The sequence below is a fragment of the Lepisma saccharinum genome, chromosome 13 (genome assembly GCF_977018435.1).
Source record: "Lepisma saccharinum chromosome 13, izLepSacc3.1, whole genome shotgun sequence".
NCBI lineage: Eukaryota > Metazoa > Arthropoda > Insecta > Zygentoma > Lepismatidae > Lepisma > Lepisma saccharinum.
The window spans coordinates 83,338,277-83,356,756 of NC_139241.1; the positions used below are offsets into that span (position 1 = coordinate 83,338,277).

At 36.3% G+C, this 18,480-nt stretch overlaps 1 protein-coding gene across 2 annotated transcripts; it reads left to right on the forward strand.

The window, feature by feature from the left end:
• Window positions 1-66: 66 nt before the first annotated feature.
• LOC145997474 (2-acylglycerol O-acyltransferase 1-like) lies at window positions 67-17,465 on the forward strand. Of its 2 annotated transcripts, none has more exons than XM_083134559.1 (6): window positions 67-228; window positions 2,182-2,451; window positions 5,148-5,413; window positions 8,306-8,480; window positions 10,098-10,297; window positions 14,566-17,465. In XM_083134559.1, exons 2-6 carry the CDS (start codon window positions 2,201-2,203, stop codon window positions 14,718-14,720), a joined length of 1,047 nt encoding a protein of 348 aa, XP_082990685.1. In that variant the 5' UTR covers window positions 67-228; window positions 2,182-2,200; the 3' UTR covers window positions 14,721-17,465. The 2 variants fall into 2 exon arrangements, with proteins under 2 accessions (XP_082990685.1, XP_082990684.1); XM_083134558.1 differs by lacking the exon at window positions 67-228 and adding an exon at window positions 374-494.
• The last annotated feature ends 1,015 nt before the right edge of the window (window positions 17,466-18,480 follow it).

An 18,480-nucleotide genomic window follows, 5' to 3' on the forward strand; every position in this document is an offset into this window, starting at 1 on the left:
CTTGTATTTACAGTTTTTTCTCCCCCGTAACTAGTAGAAGCAAAGAAGGATGCGCGAGAGTCAATTCCTTGGAGTCAATTATTATTACGTGCGTGTAGTCACATTTATTTAGGATAGGCGGTGTGACGTGAGCCAAGATAAAGCAAGCAAGCACATTTATTTAGGAAGTGAGGTCATGCCATCCTAAGATAAGAAGGTTACAAGTTTGTTTCTAGTCACAATGATTACGTAAGTTTTTGAAACGTGTATTCATGGTTAGTTGGCTTGTCTGTCTGCCTCTTATGATCTTTCTGTTCAGTTCAGTTAGAGCTCCGTGGTTCAATGTTCATATTCATGAGGACACGGAACAACAGAGGAAAATACTGATAAGGTGATGACTACATCTCATAGGTCACGGGCGTAGGTCAATGTGTGTAGACATACTTCGTTGCCTAATTCGTTAAATGTATATTAAAGTACAGCTGCTCAAGATAGGCAATTGGTGGCAAGTAACGGTGGGTATCTTATATAGAATTAATTCCATTTTATTTTACTGCTAACTAGGCATGTTAATTTATTCATAGGCGGTTTATCGAAAGTAAGAAAATTAACTAGCAATTTTAAACGTTATGCAGGATAAAAGTTTCATATTAATTTCTAACAATCGCTCCTCCAATAGACTGATTTATATTCTTAAATTATCTCAGTGATTTTTACACTATTTACGGCTAAGGAGGTAAAAAAATACATATGGTAACTGAACTAAAATTGATCACAGTAAGTTTCTAGGCATCCACCTTCCCATGTAAATGTAATTGATACAGTTGAGAGATATAAACTAAGCCTGGTGCATTCATTAATTCTTTTGCTGATGTCTGCTTCCACACCCTACTTACACATATATCGAATTATGTGTGTGTGTATAAGCAAATCTTAAACGGCTTGCAGACTTTTCCTTGTTTGCGAAACGATTTTTCCATCCCCCTCCTGTGCTTACATGAGTAGGTTAGGCACGTCAGACTACTGCCAACACAAGGCTCAAAAGGGTGTCTTACTTCCGACCAGCACTAAAATGATGAGATGTTGAAAGCATGTAGGAAAATTATTTTAATGATAACAGCCTCAAACCTAGCCTGCCTAACCTAACCATGAAGGCATTTAGAGACATTATTTGAATACCAAGAGCCCTAAACCTAACTACGAAACACCTTTACACCACACATGTGATCTAGATGGCAGCAGCAGTCTGTAACCAAGACAACGGTAAATGAATGGCTGCTTACAAGAGAAAGTAGAGGGAAGTGAAAAACCATTCTGAAGTAAACACACAGTAAGAAATCGCTAAAACTCTGAAGTAGGTGTTAACAGACATATTTAGAAATTAAACCATGAAAAAAATGGGTAAATGTCTGTTATATCGGAGACACATTTCTTCATTTTTACAGAAGAAACTACTTACGGAAATGAGTTTCTGTAGTATTTTGAAAGTTCGTGGAGGTATTTTCTCACCGTAGAATGCTGCACAACAAGAAATAAGCAATTTTGATATAATAACCTTGCATTTTGTGCAAAGCGACAACATTATGCCGTTGTTTCAATTATGTACCTGCAGATGGCGCGAGCGTCGAAAGTCATGCGGTCTCGCCAGTGTTTCCAAACGTGCTTTTTTTACCAGAATTTTATTATTTTTATTTCTTTAACTAGGCTTACCTAACCTAATCTTGCCGGAAATGGTTCGTGGGGCTATCGTGAATGGTTTTTGGGGCTATCGTGAATGGTTTATTGGGCTATCCGTCAATGGTTTGTGATGACATAATGAACACGAAAGTAGGTATTTTTTGGTTAGGAAGGTTGGAACACTTCATACCCACTCCAAATCGACAAAGCACGACGCGCGATGATCCACAGCTGTGTGCGCCATATTGTATGTTCCGCAACGGAAGAAAGGACCCAAAATAATTACTCGTAATGTGAAAAATCGAAGTTATTTTCGTGTAAAAAGCATAATGGCACCTTCAACTATGTTCTGCAATACACAATTGATAAGTACGAACCATTTAAAACTGAAAACATCTGATAGAAATGTGTCTCCGATATAACAGACATTTACCAAAAAATGCATGTGTACCATGATGAAATCGGAATTAAACAATTGGAACCTGGGCCGATTTCAGTTCTGATTCTTTGTAAATTCCTTTTCAGGACATAAAAAGAAAAGAAAATGAAGGTCCTATCAATTGAGTTTGCTCCACTGGACATCCCAATGGAGAGGAGGTTGCAAACCCTGGCTGCATTTTGTTGGATTGTTACGTTTGCCTTTTTATCATTTTTCAATCTTGGACTTCTGGTGTTCATGCTGGTCTACACTACCCTGTACATTCCACTGCATCTTGTTCCATTACACTACTTTCCGTTGTTGTATGCTGTCTGGCTGTGGTATGATAGAGACACCTGCAACAAAGGAGGAAGAAGGTAAGCTGTTCCCTTACTTTTTGTTTCCCTTTGGAATGTTAACCCTCCGATGGGCACACTATTTTTTATAGCATCAGCAGGTGCTCGGGAGACTTTGTCTCCCCAGCCATTTTTCTTTTAAAAAATTGCTTGTTTTACATTTATAATTGATTACATTTTTTATTTGTGTCTTTGAATGTACAAATGGTTATTTTATATTTATTTTCACTCATGCAATGAAAAGTTGTGGTTGTTACATAATGGATATGTATCTTTGAGTTTACACAAATTTATGATATTTATTTATTTTCGCTTGTAAAATAATCAGATTGTTGCAAACTTTATTTGTGTTTTTGAGTTTACAAATATATTTTTTTAAAATTTCTTTTCACTCATACAATAATAGGTGGTAACGGTTCCGATTGTTTTATGATTTCTCCTAGCACAAAGACTGATTATCGTAGAATTTTGGAAATCATTGTCACACGAAATTTGATCCTTCCTTAAAGTAATGAGCACTGTTTGGACTCGAAAAAAAAGTTATTTATGTTGAAAGAACAACTTGAAAATTACCTTACGCAAGCATGCGCACTTCTCGTGGACAAGATATTCTACGTCGAAAAGCGACAGTAAATATCGTAGAAGTGTGGGAATGAATGTAGAAGTAAATCGGAACCTTAGTAGAATGCATTTAGGGACTTTATTTTAATGCTAAGGGAACCAAACCTAACCTGCCTAACCTAACCACAAAAGCATACATTGAACAAAACCTTAAGTAGTCGCTAAAACGTACATCAAAATCGAACCATGTAAAAATTGCATTCGTAGCATGATGAAATCGCAATAAAACAAAAGGAACTTTGGCCTAATAGGTTGTTATTCTTACATACGATATTTGTATATTTTAGTTTAAACATTTTTATTACATTTGTGTATTTTCTGTTGCAGAATAATAAGGTTCTTACATACAATGTTTGCGTCTTTGAGTTTATAAATGTGTATTTTTTATTTCTTTTCAAGCATACAATGAGAAGTTGTTGTTTATCTGATAAGTGGCATGATGAATCGGCATAAATATTAAATTAAAACTTCATTGTTATACAGTGATAAAACAAATAATAGATCCAAAAGTAACCAGAAATAATAATAATAAAAAATAAAATTTTAGTTACATAAGAAGGTGGACGGGAAGACTTAGTCACCTCAAGAATACATGCAAATAGAAACATGCCTCTGGTATTTAGACAAAGGTAAACAGAAGAACGGCACCTTCCTCCGTCGGTAGCAGAAACTCCAATGGAAGAATAGCAGAGCACATGGCAAAGTAGTGCCAGTCATGTTTCGACACTGCAAAGAAGCGTGGTTGTGGGGTGACAGAGTCCCCCAGCATGCCAGTCGAAGCTTTAACTATGCCTAGTGTCAGCTGTGAGGGTTTTACTGTGAGGCATGGTGAGAATAATGTATTAATAGCAAAATAATTGAAAGTACGGTAATTTTACAATAAAAATAATGAATTTTAAATGTTACAATGATCAGAGCCAGCCCCATGTGGGACCTGGGGCATACAACATATGATGGACATATAACCAAAATTTTTCAGAGGACCGAAGAAAAACAAGATTTTTGTTCCTTAGTCTGAAGTAACTTTGTCCTACATAATCACTACATAAACATTATTACATTTCATTTATATATTTTGTATTAATTGCAATAAGCAGAACATGTTGAGGTTTAAAACCAAGAATTATTGGAGGCGGTGTGACGATCATTATATTTGAATGTTTCAATTTTCCAGCCGTTTTCATTGAATATTGACACTACAGTGTTTCATTCACGTCATGATTTCTTCCTGTAAAACAAATAGTGCATATGATAATTTTTTTCTGGCTGTCTTTAACCCACTGTACCCCCTCGAGAAGTACATTGATTTTTTATAAATAGACCGATTTTGATGTTTCAAGTAATATAAAATTGGTTTCATCGCATGGAACACAACTAACGGAGGTAACTGATCACAAGTATGGCCCAGTTAAGTAGAAACCTGTCATTTCGGAGTAATATCGCCACTTTTTATTAGTAAAAGCCGTTTGTATGCACACACAAATAGTGAAACAAGACGTTAAAAATTGCTAGCAGTCCCTAATCTAACGATGTAAAATTAAAGCTGCTGTTGTGGAATGTCGTGTTCGATGCTATATTGACTAGCGCGAAGCATTCAGGCTCTTCTGCTTCATGGTAAAACAACATACTAAGGTAATAGATGCACTTTGCTCCACAATAACGCATTTCCACAAGCTAGAAACGGTGGAAAACATTCATAAACAACATAATCTTCATGAACCATGCAAAATATTTCACTTTAATGAGGGGTACTCTATTTTTTATTGAATAATAGACTATTTCTTAAAATCCTCATCATTATGCATAATTTAATCAGTTTTTTAAGTAGATTGGTATGTGTAATTCATATGACATCTTCTGATCTATCCATACACTCAATAATTTTGTTATGTTGCTTTTTCCTACTTATTATTATTTATTATTATCCCAGATTTTTTGTTATATGCAAAATTCATGAGGATTGTCTTACATTTAGAAATAATTAGCTAATGTTATCAAGTATGTATAGCTGTAAAGTATAACTGAATTATATTTTTTGTGTGATTATAGAGCATGAAATTAATGTGTATTTGTATAAAAATCCCTTATCGTTTCAGAATCGAATGGATAAGAAACTGGTCATGGTGGAGATATTTCCGTGACTACTTCCCTCTGAAGATGGTAAAAACAAGTGACCTAGATCCGAAGAAGAACTACCTGCTGTGCACGTACCCTCACGGCATCCTATGCGCAGGAGCGTTTGGAAGTTTTGCGACAAATGCCTTGGACTTCAGGGGACATTTCCCTGGTCTCACCCCGTACGTTCTCACCCTGGAAGTAAATTTCATGCTTCCGTTTGTGCGAGATCTGGCACTTAGTTTGGGTAAGAATTTAAATGAAGTTTATCGTAAGAACTGTTTTTGTTTGTGCTCTGTTGGAGTAGTTAACCTATTAATAGGGCCACATGTTTATGTTTACAAGATTTTGGTACAAAAACTGGGCACATTTCGAGATGACAAGTAGTGCATAACATAGCATTTTGAATACATACGTGAGTACTAAAAGGATTTCCGCGAAACTTACTTGTAAATGTTCGATTAATTTCGGTGGCCTCTGCCACCATCCAACCGCCAACCACGAACTGTTGGTTGACCCAACAGTGAAGCATCAAGTTTCTGAAGTGGATGATGGCGGGGGGCCAAAATTAATCTAACATTTACAAGTAAATTTTGCAGAAGTTATTTTAGTACTCACGCATGTATTCGAATTATCTACCGCATTTTTTATTCATGGTTGTTAAAGGTGCAGGAATTTTAAATAAATTCAATTCTGGTCCAGGGGAGAAAACCAGCAAGCGTAAATGGGTTCTGGACCGCAAAGGACTGTAAAGTATTTCAATTTAGTCCAGGAACCTTTATTCCCGATCAATTTAAATATGGACCGGGAACCTTTTATTTCCAAATCAGTTTCAATTAGGTCCAAGTTCTGTACGGAAATGAAACAATACGCAACTTGGATTGAATACGGACCTGACGATAAAAAGTTATCCACTTGTGAGCATGAAAGACTAATCCAGGTGCTGGCTGTCTCGAGAATCTAAGATACAAGGTAGAAATGAGCGAAAATCAAACTCTGCAGTCACGTTGCCACTCTCCATGTAGCCCCATTCTCTCGCGCGCGTTCCTTCACTTGGTTGTAGCAGCACTGCCCTTCCCTGTTGTAATATCTGCTGGGAACACAGCAGCCTCGCGTTACCTCATCGACGGCTCCTATTGGCTGCGGTTCCTGGATTGGATGCCGGAGCAACATGTGACGGGTTTGTTTGAACTCAACGTGACACCACACTAATATAGTCCATTGCGTTATGTACAGTAACTCTTGGACAAGTGAGTTTTGAACCTGGCCTACGAGAGATTTATTCCATGCGCTACGTTTTCTGCAACCGCAGTGTGACATTCGAATGTAAAACGTACTTGCGGACATTTTTAGAAGGGAACTTTTAATCGGTCAACCCTGGGCCGGGAATTGTAAATAAATTCAATCTCGGACTGGGAGAGAAAATCAGCAAACATAATGAGTTCTAGACAGTGTATATATAACCTTTTCATATTTAAATAATTTCAATTCGGTCCAGGAACCTTTTTTGAATGAAACAATACGCAACTTGGACTGAATTTAAATTGTGCAAGAAACAAGGTTCTTGTCCTGCAGCGGAACCATTAGAATTTATGGGTTGCTGGATCTTGAACAACCCTGTTTATATTCCCTTTAACATGAATAGCATTTTGGTGTTAAATGGTGAATATAATCCTCACTTCCATATTCAAACTGTACTACATAGTAAATACTAGGGCTGAGCCGATACTGGTGCTTAAAAATTGCAACAATTAAATGTTGTTCAAAATATTTATAAATATTAGTGTGCAAGTATTGCATTACAATTATAAACATCGAAGTTTTACTTCAGAAATCCAAGAATTACATCAGTGAATTAAAATACCTCTTACGTAATCACAAAATAGAGTTTTTCCATGCAATATTGGTGCAAAATATATTGGAACTTTAAATTTTGCATAATTTCCTGGATAATTAGACTCCACAAAAGTGACACATGGTATTTTTGTGAACCCCGTGAAAGAGTAAAGTGCCAGAAAACTATCGGTATATATTGAGAAATAAAGCTCAACCTATACCACTGGTATCAACCAATACATCAGCTTTGGCTCAACCTTACTTAATACACAAAGTACACTTTTCCCTTCTATAATATGGCTGGAAATAAAGTATACCGAAATGCTGAACATGTAATGTTTTAGTTAATTTTCCAAGTATAATGAGAAATTGTACCTGTATCTACACAACATGTACTATACACAACATTTATGCATAAATAGATTAGTCGGCATACATGTTCTAAGTGTCTTCCGTCTGACACGAAACATTTTTCATAGCAAGCCTGCAAGTTTGCAAACATTACGGCAATTTTATTAATGCACTGGACAGCATTTGCATGTGTAGTGAACTTTCAAACATAAATTCCAGAAATCTCCTCGTACAAAGCGAACTGTGGTGTAGCCAGTGGCCTGCCTGAACGGCCACTATCGTGGAAATAATGCTCGACAAATGCATTCTCTCAAATACTTGTGGCCATTGAGGATCATCTTTCACTATAATTGTTCTACGTAAGACCTAATGTCACACTGTAACTTCACCTCTTTGTTTCCCCACACAATACCACCCGTGCACAGTGTTGCCAAGTTTTGGTACACACTATTTCTGGACATGCTATTACAGCACGTTTATGTAGTTATTAGAGTATTAAGTTTATCCGTGTGTAAAGAGTCCATTTTTGCTTCTGAAATATTAAGAGCAGAGTTAATAAATTTTCCATGATTACCCCCAAAAGAACCCATATAGTAAGGGTCTCGTAGTATACAACATGTCGCTTCGCCTCTCTGATGGCATAATGTTGTTGTCTTGTAATCAAGGGGTCCCGGGTTCAATACCCGGTGGAGACACATAGTGGTTCGGATCCAACTTTAAACTGTAGGTCCAGTCTCTCTGTGCATAAAGTGGACTCAAAACAACTCAGCCATATCACCTCGAACTGTTGGTTGCACATGCGCAATGAATGTGTTTTTTAGACCAGAACTATTCTTGTCATTTTCACTTGACGCTGTGGTGAGAAACCCCCATGTTGATTGCCACTTGTTGTTTATAGGTTGTCACTTCAGCGTGATGTCACTAACATATGATGTTTGTTGTTTTCCTTTAGGATTATGTTCTGCAAGTAAGGATGGAATAAACCACCTCCTGCAGAAGGAAGGAGGTGGCAACGCTGCAGTTCTTGTTCTAGGAGGGGCTTCAGAGTCCTACTATTGCCAGCCTGGGAATTACACAATCATCCTGAAGAACAGGAAAGGATTTGTCAAGTTGGCGTTACGTAACGGGTGTGTAGATTTTCGTTAAACTTTGCTCACATGTCTTATGTAATATGTGTTTGCTCTTCATTTCCTCTTCAATCAGATGATGCAGAACTTAATGATGACAGTAACTTTTGTGGATTAAACAACTGCACAGGGTTTCCACTGATCTGAAGCCAACCTCCATGATAGAGTGGTTAGAACATGATGCCAAGTGCCCCAGGTTCAAATCCTGGCCTGGGCGTTCTTTGCGAGTGCCCTTCATCATATCATCACCCATCCTCATCATCGTGATTAACCAAAGGTGGCAGAAAAGCAACTCTAAATAATAAGTCATATCAAATCCACTGACTTGAAGAAATCAAGGAAAATAAATTTCTTTTAGTATAACTTCCCATGCCTCGACAGTCCTCGAAGGGCCTTGGCCTATCTCCCGACTGCCAGTCTCCCTCCCACAATCCTACCTAGAGGTGTCAGATCTTCAACTGGTAATGGGGTGACGTGGGGTCAGCACGTCGAACCCTCAGCCGTTATAGGAGATTTCCGAGACCGGATTACGCTAGTCACTCGTAGCGACCCAATTTCCTCACGATGGTGGGTTGCCACTGGTCCCATACACAGGCCGAAAACCCAGGCGGACTTGAACCCATGCCATCCCGCAGTCGGGAGTCCAAAGTACCTTAGACCGCACAGCCATGGAGGAGGTCGTTCTTTTAGTATATAGTTTCCAAATGTTTCTTGAACTAGTTTTTTTATGGGAAATACTGGCTGGTCAACAAGTATGGAAACACCCATTTGAAACAAATGTGGATTGTGAAACACACACAAAAACATTGTGATATAGGAAGGGGAAACTAGATACGATATTCTTGGTGTCCCAGTAAACACAGTTTTAATATTATATATTAGATGTTCCATATTTACACGTTGCAAGTGGAAATAATTTTGCAATGCGCAAATACAGAACATCTGTACAGATAGGGTACGTGACCAACATGACAGTCTTCTTGGATTCAATATCTATTTATTAAATGAAAAGGTGGACATGTGAAATATGAAAATGGGTGTATGCTTAATTTTTGTGTAACTTTAATCCTAAAGCTATTTAAAACTGAACTTTGTAAGTAGAGGCTCTTAAGTGCAATGTTTGGTTTTAAATAATTAATGTTTTGTTTGATTTTCTTTTATTTCAAGTTCATTTTATGCACCAGGAGCTTAGCACCAGAATACAGTAGTGCCTGGCATAATGAATGTGTGCACGGGCTGGAAAATGTTCCGCATTACAAACCGCACGTGATATCTTCACACATAATTAACCCCTCCGCAGGTGCACTTCATTATCTTACACAAACAGGAATGCTTAGAACTGCTCTTTATACCTGGGTTCAATGCATGTAATAAAGAAACCTATCGTTATAAATGCACTAAAAGAAAGTACGACCTAAGAGTTGAAAGCGGAAATAACAATGAACGAGAGACTGTGTACATACATGCATACTGTATGTACTTTTCATAACTATTGCATGTACATATTATCTACAACTTATAAATTAGTAAATTCCTCGCAATTCCAACATTGGTGATGTTTTCGATATTCACTGCAATATTGTGCAGAAAATAAGTTATTTCCTTTCTTTCTCTCAGGGCATCACTTGTACCAGTATTTTCTTTCGGAGAGACCGAGATATACAACCAAGTAGCAGGTTCAGAAGGTTCCTTGCTGAGACGCGCTCAGCATGCACTGCAGAGAATAACAGGAGTTGCCCCAATCATTTTCGTTGGTCGTGGCCTTCTCCAGTATACTTTCGGAATTGTTCCAATGAGAAACCCCTTGACTGTTGTTGGTAAGTTGAAACTGATCTCTCTTACAAGTTGTAATATTTTCTGCTATTTTCTTAGGTACCGTATTACAGAAATGCGATAAGTAGGTATTTTCTGATTACAATAAAATTTTAATTGTATGCATGGTGTTACCGTAAGTTGTAACCTGCTTTTGGCTCAATTTAAGTTCCTTCCCATTACTTTCTAAGATAATCCATTATTACAGTAAGTAAATAAATAAATAAATAAAAATCAGAATCACTTTTGGTGAAAGTACATTAATCTCGTAATCATTTAATGGTGTTTATTATTCTCTAAGGAATGGAAATAAAATATATGTACTGATGGGGTGAAGCTCATTCGAAAGGATATGTAATATGTAAACTGTAAACACATTTAAATTTCTCTTGATTAAAAATTCAATACTTTATATAGGCAAAAATAGGAAACATTTTGTGTAGACAAATATACAAAATCATGTTAAACCGTAAAATAGTGTCATTATCATTAAACTGTAAATAAACATGGCAGCTAATATTTTGCAAACTATCATTTAAAAATTTCCAAAATTCAGGTGCAAATACTTTAAAAAATATTTTAAGTTGCAGTTATAGAGTACATCCAGAATGTTTTACCTTACTGGAAGAAAAGTTAGTGAAATTATGTATTATAGTTTCATTAACACTCAACAAACATTTCCATTGTAGATTCATGTAGCTATACAGTGTCAGAAACAGAAAAATGTATATTTACAAATATTTTTTTATTTGCTTTAGTCAAAGTGTTTGAATATTTTATAGGGTCATTTACTATAAAAAAAAAACATATCTATAATTTTAAGCGTGTATTTTTAAAAAACCCACAAAAATCGATTTAAATAAAAAAAATCATGATATTTATCCACCCTGCCATGACGTGACCATGGATATTGGGAAAACTTAGTTCTTGATTGAATTAAAGCCCAGACATTAAGTTGAACAAAATTCTGACTATTTACGTACTGAGTTAAGTTACGTATAATCCCACATAAAATGTGTATGATTCAATTTATTTAATTCAAAGGGTATTCTCTGCCTGAAATGGGAATATTAGTTCATGCGCTGGCCTAGATCAACAGTACTAACTGAAATGTATACGTGCTTTACACTCATACAAGGATTGGTTTTCTAATTCCTTCCTTACTTGATAAAAATGTCACAAAAGAAGAAATGAAGCTTAAACTGAAAATATGATGAAGAAACTAATTAGGAATTCTCTGTATTCCTGGCGACATGATTCGAACAAGTGTTCTCTGATTATCGGACAGATTAATTCGATGTTAGTGTCCAACGTTTCGAGCACATACAATGCTCTTATCATCAGAGTAGGTTAAATCGGAGGCCAGTGTATAGTTATATATGCGGGTGTGAAGGGGCGGAGTGTAGGTTCTGTCCTGAGATTGTCTCGTTGTGGATCCCGGTGTTTTATTGGCTGATGCTGTGCTTTTACGGAGAAGTGAGTTCTATGCCCCGCTTGGGATGGCTTTCTTTACTCTTGTGTACAAGTCTTTGAACTTATAGAAATTGTAGTGATTCCTTTATCCATTGCGGTTGTTCCTTTAATTCCACATTATGTAACATGACACCCTGACATTGTCAAATCTAAATGTTAACCAATACTTGGTGCAACAAGATACTGTTGTAAAGAATTAACGTCTCGTGGAGATAATGTATGTACACTTTTATTTACACCCCTTCCCTTCTCCGTATATATATATATATCTTTCCATTACAAATCCAGTAACAACTGCTGTAATTATTTTCCTGTAGTTTACGGTTATTACAAACATAAGAAAACAGTTTTTTGTTGTGACGTTTCAGGAGAACACTCGTTCCCTTCATCAGACATTTATTTTCATTTTGACTAAAGATACTAAAAAAAAAAATATCTGAAATGAAAATAAAACAGACTGCTTCTTTTCACAGTTAAGTTGCTATATTACAACAATGTAACATTGACAGTCCATTATATAATGGATTCTTTTTGTTTAAGAAATTGCTAACCATTGTTATAACTGTATCTTTAGTCAAAATGCAAATAAATGTCTGATGAAGGGAGCGTGTGTTCTCCTGAAACGTCACAACGAAAAACTGTTTTCTTATGCTTGTAATAACTGTAAACTACAGGAAAATAATTCTACAATGCAAGCAATGTGTACATACAAGAAAAACTACTGTAATTGCCTTTTGCCCCATTACAGAGGAATGCACTTTTCCTGACTTCGCTTTACGAGCGCACTATTTACCATAGCTAACTCGCTCTCGCAGTTTATCATGCAATTTTCTCTACACAGTCCTCTCAATAATTGCTGTACATGTGAGACAAGCTACGAGCGCACTATTTATCATAGCGCTAACCTGCCCCCGCAGTTTATCATGCAGATGTCCCTATGTACGGTGCTCACTCTTTATGTATCCATCTGACTCTTATGTAACTGTGTATGTATCCATGCAGCTCTGTGTCAATCCATATGGCCCTGCGTCCGAGTGATACTCTCAAACAAGTCTGAACCCGGTAGATACCTCCGGCATACTGGCCAGCAATACTTGGCTCTTGCAATACTTGGTAGTGTTAATTGCTATGCGTGTCCGTTAATCCTCTTGCTTTCTGATTAAGAAACATCCCCCTTCAGTGGCAGTTTTTCGACAAGAGAGAGGAAATTTCGAAAATGGCTTCGCTGGTGTCTGCCAACTTAGTCTTAACATCAGCTAATACCGATTGGTATTGGTGCAGATGAAGAATGAATGCAAGGTCAGTATACTTCACCAATGGCACATACACAATTTTATTTGAGGGGAAATTACTAATTTGTTTTCTTATTTTTAGTTGTAATGTTTCTTTGCTATTCTCGCACTCCATGTCTGGTTGCACAAAATAACCAGCGCCGGCAGATGGGAGAAAATGCAATTACTTCTGCCCGAGAACAAACAAAGAAGCACACAACCAGTCACTGTACCCTTAGTGAATGAAGGCAGTGAGCCTTCAAAATTAATCGGGGAAAAAAAATCCAATTTACAATGCGAAAGCATTAAACTTTATGTACGTAATACTTAATCCGTGTTTATCCCCATGCATCATAAATTAGTTTTGGTGTGGGTTTCCACCGTAAAAATAGGATATTTTCTACATCTTTTTAACCCAGGAAGATGGCACCTACTGCAAGTGTCTCTTCCTCAGAGAGCATTGTTGGCCGCAAGAATCAAATCAGCATTTTTTCCAGGCTTACTGAACATTACATGCCAACTTGGGAAGGGGGGTGGGGCACCTTTTGCCTTCTCCAAATTTCCCCAGGGGAAAATATTACATGTATAAATTACCATTTATAGCACACATATGCATTTGAATCTGTGCCACTGGTACTTGCACCAGATTTGAATCTTCATCATGGTTTCCACCATCTACAAATTCTGGGTGGTAAAGTACCCCCGGGGTTGCTTCCAGGTTCCCATATATTTAGGGCTGGGTGATGCCCAGAGTATGAAGCACATTGCTGCACTGTATTCAGTGGTGTATTCTCCATGTAAGTCAACTTTTTTGTAATATGCTTATACATTTCGCTTTAATAGGTCATTATATGTTATGTGAACTATGAACACAAGCTTTTAAACCAGAATTTAAGTAAATTCTTACAGCCGCGGTAGAACCGCGATTTTTTTCCACCCGTTCAAGCGGCTTCGGCACCCACCCAGTGTCCTATAAAGTGGATACCTGGAGGAAACTGGGGGTAAAGGCAGCCAGGGGCATGGTGCAAAGAACAGGGGAGCACTTTACTTTACTTTACTTCTTTAAAGAACTTAGACTAGTTTATGTACACCACCGTTCTCCATCACACCCTTCTGACCAACAGGTTTCCTCCCCGATTGTAGACGGGGAGGACCAGAGAACCGAAGTGACTGGCTATTTAGCTGCAAACAGCGTTGGCGGGAGAACACTGCTTATTCTTTCTGGCTTTTTGTGCTGCTCTAGGCAGAGGCAGTGTTGCTACATGATTTCCCTTGGTGCAGGGAAATCTAGGTCCAATTGTAGATGAAAAGGGAGATTTTATGAAAATCTATAAAAATTGTGGAAAATTTGAAGTTGTCGGACTTCTGGGTTTGTTTTATTTGCATGCCTGCATTGGTGTTTTTTTTCCTATTACATTTAATTAATGTAGATATAGGGTGTATGAAAAATATGTATAATAGATAAGACCGGGTAAACCAGGTGAAATTTTCAGAATACGCTACTGACTGTATTGTTGCTTTCTTTCCAGTTGGGAAGCCAATTGACGTGGAGAAAGTGGAGGAACCAACTCCGCAACAAATTGAGGACCTCCACAAACGGTTTACGACAAGCTTAATCGACCTGTTTGAGGAACATAAGCACAAGTACTTGCAGTTTGCAGACGCCAAACTGAACATCACGTAGCTTCTCTGCGAGCTCATATGCACGTAGCATGTTTATTGTTACTGTTGCGCATAGTACTGAATCATATTGATGCAGGGGTGAAATTCTAACGATGGAGTAATCATAGATCAGTGTTTGGTTGATATCTTTGATTGCTTGCGCAAGGTTACCTCATGATTTTACACACAGAGATGAATGATGTAAAAATTTACATGAAAATGCAGGCTCGACCAGGATGCAAGAGACCTGGGTTTGAGTACTGGTTGAGCCTGCATTTGTACATTGTGCAAGGTTAATTTAGCTGTAATAGATTATTTAAGAAACTTACGCATTATATAACATGTAGTGAAACTAGATTTAAACTATATATTAAGGATGGAACATATTAATTGATACCTAGTTATAAAGTAGTATAAACTAGTTATAAATCTTCAAATAAGTTAAATATCTTCTTGATATAAAGTTTCAGAAGTGATAGAACAATCCGTAAATTCATTTACGTATTTCAGTAGTTGATTCTTACTAGTTTTCTTGCTCAAATTGTAAATTCCTATGTGGAAGATTGTTGTTCTAGCCTTGGGAATAGGCTGCCAGTACCTACAATTTAAAAATGGAACATTTAATTTCACCCCTAAAAACCAAGGCTTCATATAGAGTATGCCAAAGTTAGAAACAAACACATTTTACGTTGTTACCAATGTATCTAAATAATTTCTTTCCATAAATATGTACTTTCCCCTCTGTTGTGAATTCAGTGTTTCCGTAAAGATTTATTTTATACAAGTTTTGATCGCTAATGATAATTACACCTATTTTTGTAATTAAATGTGTGTAGAAGTATAATCCAGCAATAGAAAAAGTATTGTACCTGATATTTATTATAACAGTAAAGTTTCCAGGCAGAGAAATTTAATAAAAAAATACCACTTTCTGTAATCACGGGACCAGAAATAAGATGTTTTTCCAAATATGGTATAATATAAAGTTACTATATATGTATTTTATATTATGTCTTGTACATTATGTTAATGTAGTTGGGAAATTATACTTGTTAGATTTGTTAATATTTTTGATATAAAATTACATAAAAAGTAGTTTATTTTATCATGATGATATGATGCAGGAAATTTAGCAATTCATTGTATTCAGTAATAACTATGTTACAAGTAGAGTGCGGATTTTTGCCTAATTGTCTTTTTTTTATTCCTTTGTAGTAAAATATAGGGTTTAATGTTTAAAAGTTCATTTCATGGTGTTTCTACTCCAAAAATGCATTTTTATAGAGCCTATAAATGCCTATTTTGAGGGTTAGTGCCTGTTTTGTTTAATTGTGCCTAAACATGTCTATTCTGCAATTTTTGCTTACTTCATCTTTTTTTATGCACCTTTGGCTTTCTCTTCATTGAGGAATGTAAGCCTTTGTGTATATTGAACTGACTGAAATCTGGTATTCATCAGATTTGAGGGGCTCAAGGGATGTTCAATGCTTATTTTTAGTACCTTTTAAGTGTCTATGGGGCATTCCAGCGTTACATGTGTGACATTGTACATTCAAAATGTAATGTCATAGACATGAGATTGGATTAAAATATTCATAATGAGCTGATTTCATAGAATTATGAAGGGTTTTGTGGTGTTTGCTAACAAATGAAAAACGGCGTCAGTATGATGGCATAGGCTGAAAGCATTAACAAAAGTGTGTTACGTGTGTGACACTTTAAAAATGTAGGAAATTTTGACTTCATTTGTCTGTAAAGCATGTAGCCTGCATAAGCTAATAACGTATATTTGCGAAATGTGCAAATCATATGCATTCACAAACATCCAAACCTTAATGCAATTAAAAACAATACAGTAAAACCTCGTTAATCCAGACTAATGGGGGGATAAGTTGACCAGTCCTAAAAGAGCAGTAGAAAGTGCATTAAAACTCCGTTTATAGCAACAAAACATGTTTATTATGGTGTATTTAAAGGACATAGGCCTAAATACACTATACAGTACAGTACAAAGTCTGCGTGAAACAGAATTTCATCAATGGTTGACTTCTAGTCACATTAAAACCTTGCATTCTGCTTTTTTTTCCTTTTGCCTGTCTGGATTACGCGAAGTCCAGCTTATCGGGATCTGGATTAACGAGGTTTTACTGTAATAATTTTCTTATATTAACTCATTTTGTTATTTACATAGAGTAGGACCACTTTTCGTGGAATGTCCTCTATAAATCCGCACCTTAGTTATAAGAATTTCTGTTTGTTGAAGTTTCCTCAGATATTTAAGCCTGATATTATAAGCAAATATTCACATATGATATGAAGAGATGTCGTGTATATAGCATCAGTGCCAGACAGCAAGCAAATTCCTGGTGACTGTCTTAATGACACCTTTATACTCCTGTTGTTTGCACTGGTTACAGATGTAGCAGTGATGATTGAATATAAAACGGAAACAAGTTTTTTCCTGTTTCTAGTTAATTTCATGTCAACTTTTTTCAATCAGTGCACTCACATAAGAAATATGATGGATTAAAAAGTGGAGGTAATCCATTATGAAAAGTATTTCTGTATTTGTACTAAGTAAGTGACATGCATATATTTTCTAGTCTGATATTTTGTGATTTTTTGTGCCATTTTATGCTGTACTTTAACTAAAGGGATTCACATACTGACATTCCATTAACGATGGTTACATTCCATATATGTAGTTTATTGTAATGTACTCAATTGTTACACAATCACGCCTTTCAATAAAGACATGTTAATTTTTTTTGTGTCTTTTATTGAAGAAGTGAATTGCGAACTTCAAGTCTGTTCCGATACAGTGATGGTGTACTGAAGTGCATAATCATTCCATGTTGTTATTAACTTTTACACTCCTTGTTGAAGGAAAAGCTTTAATATGTTATGGGGAAAATTTAGTTGTAAAGTTTGTTACGTGATCTCTTGCATAAAAAATATCATTTTTGGAATTTTGAAAACTGTGCAACAGTTCCTTCCTTGGATTAAATGGTAGAATATTAAAACAGACTGGTTCTTGTATTTCACACTATTTTTTATTTATTTATTATAGTTATCTTACTTTGTTCTTTATTTCTGTTATTAACAATGCTAACAATATAAAGGCAATTTTACTTACTTTTTTTGCGAGTATGATTTGTTTTCTTCAATTACGATGTTTCGAGAGATAACTTCTCTCTTCTTCAGGTTTCAGTGTTAAAGCAATTCATAAAATCTTTGCTTCGTCAAAATAGTTCTTCCATAGTCAACAGGATCAAGGGTTAGGTGAAATGTGAGCGGGGAAAAAGTATAGGAAGATCGATTACACACTGACAATTTACGTGCTTTAAAGCCATCGTTTACGTAAGTTAAAAGCTATTATACAAACTTATTTGTCCTGTATAAATTTAAAAATGTAAAAACCTTTAAAATTCTAAAAACCGTTCACTATTTCACAGTCAAGTTGTCTGCAACGAGCTTCCCTTGTGAGTGTTGAAGCAGTCGAACCGGCTGTTTTTTTGTTCATCATTTCCCCTCCATCCCCTCCCGACTACATCATATCCAGTACAAAATCTTCCCGTTTCGAAGCCTCGTGCAAAATTCCTGGGGGGATGTGGAATCCAAGGACAAATAAGTTTTTATACAGATGGACAAATAAGTTTTTATACAGAAGGACAAATAAGTTTGTATAATAGGTTTTAACTTAGGTAAACGATGACTTTAAAGCACGTAAATTGTCAGTGTGTAATCGATCTTCCTATACTTTTTCCCCGCTCGCATTTCAC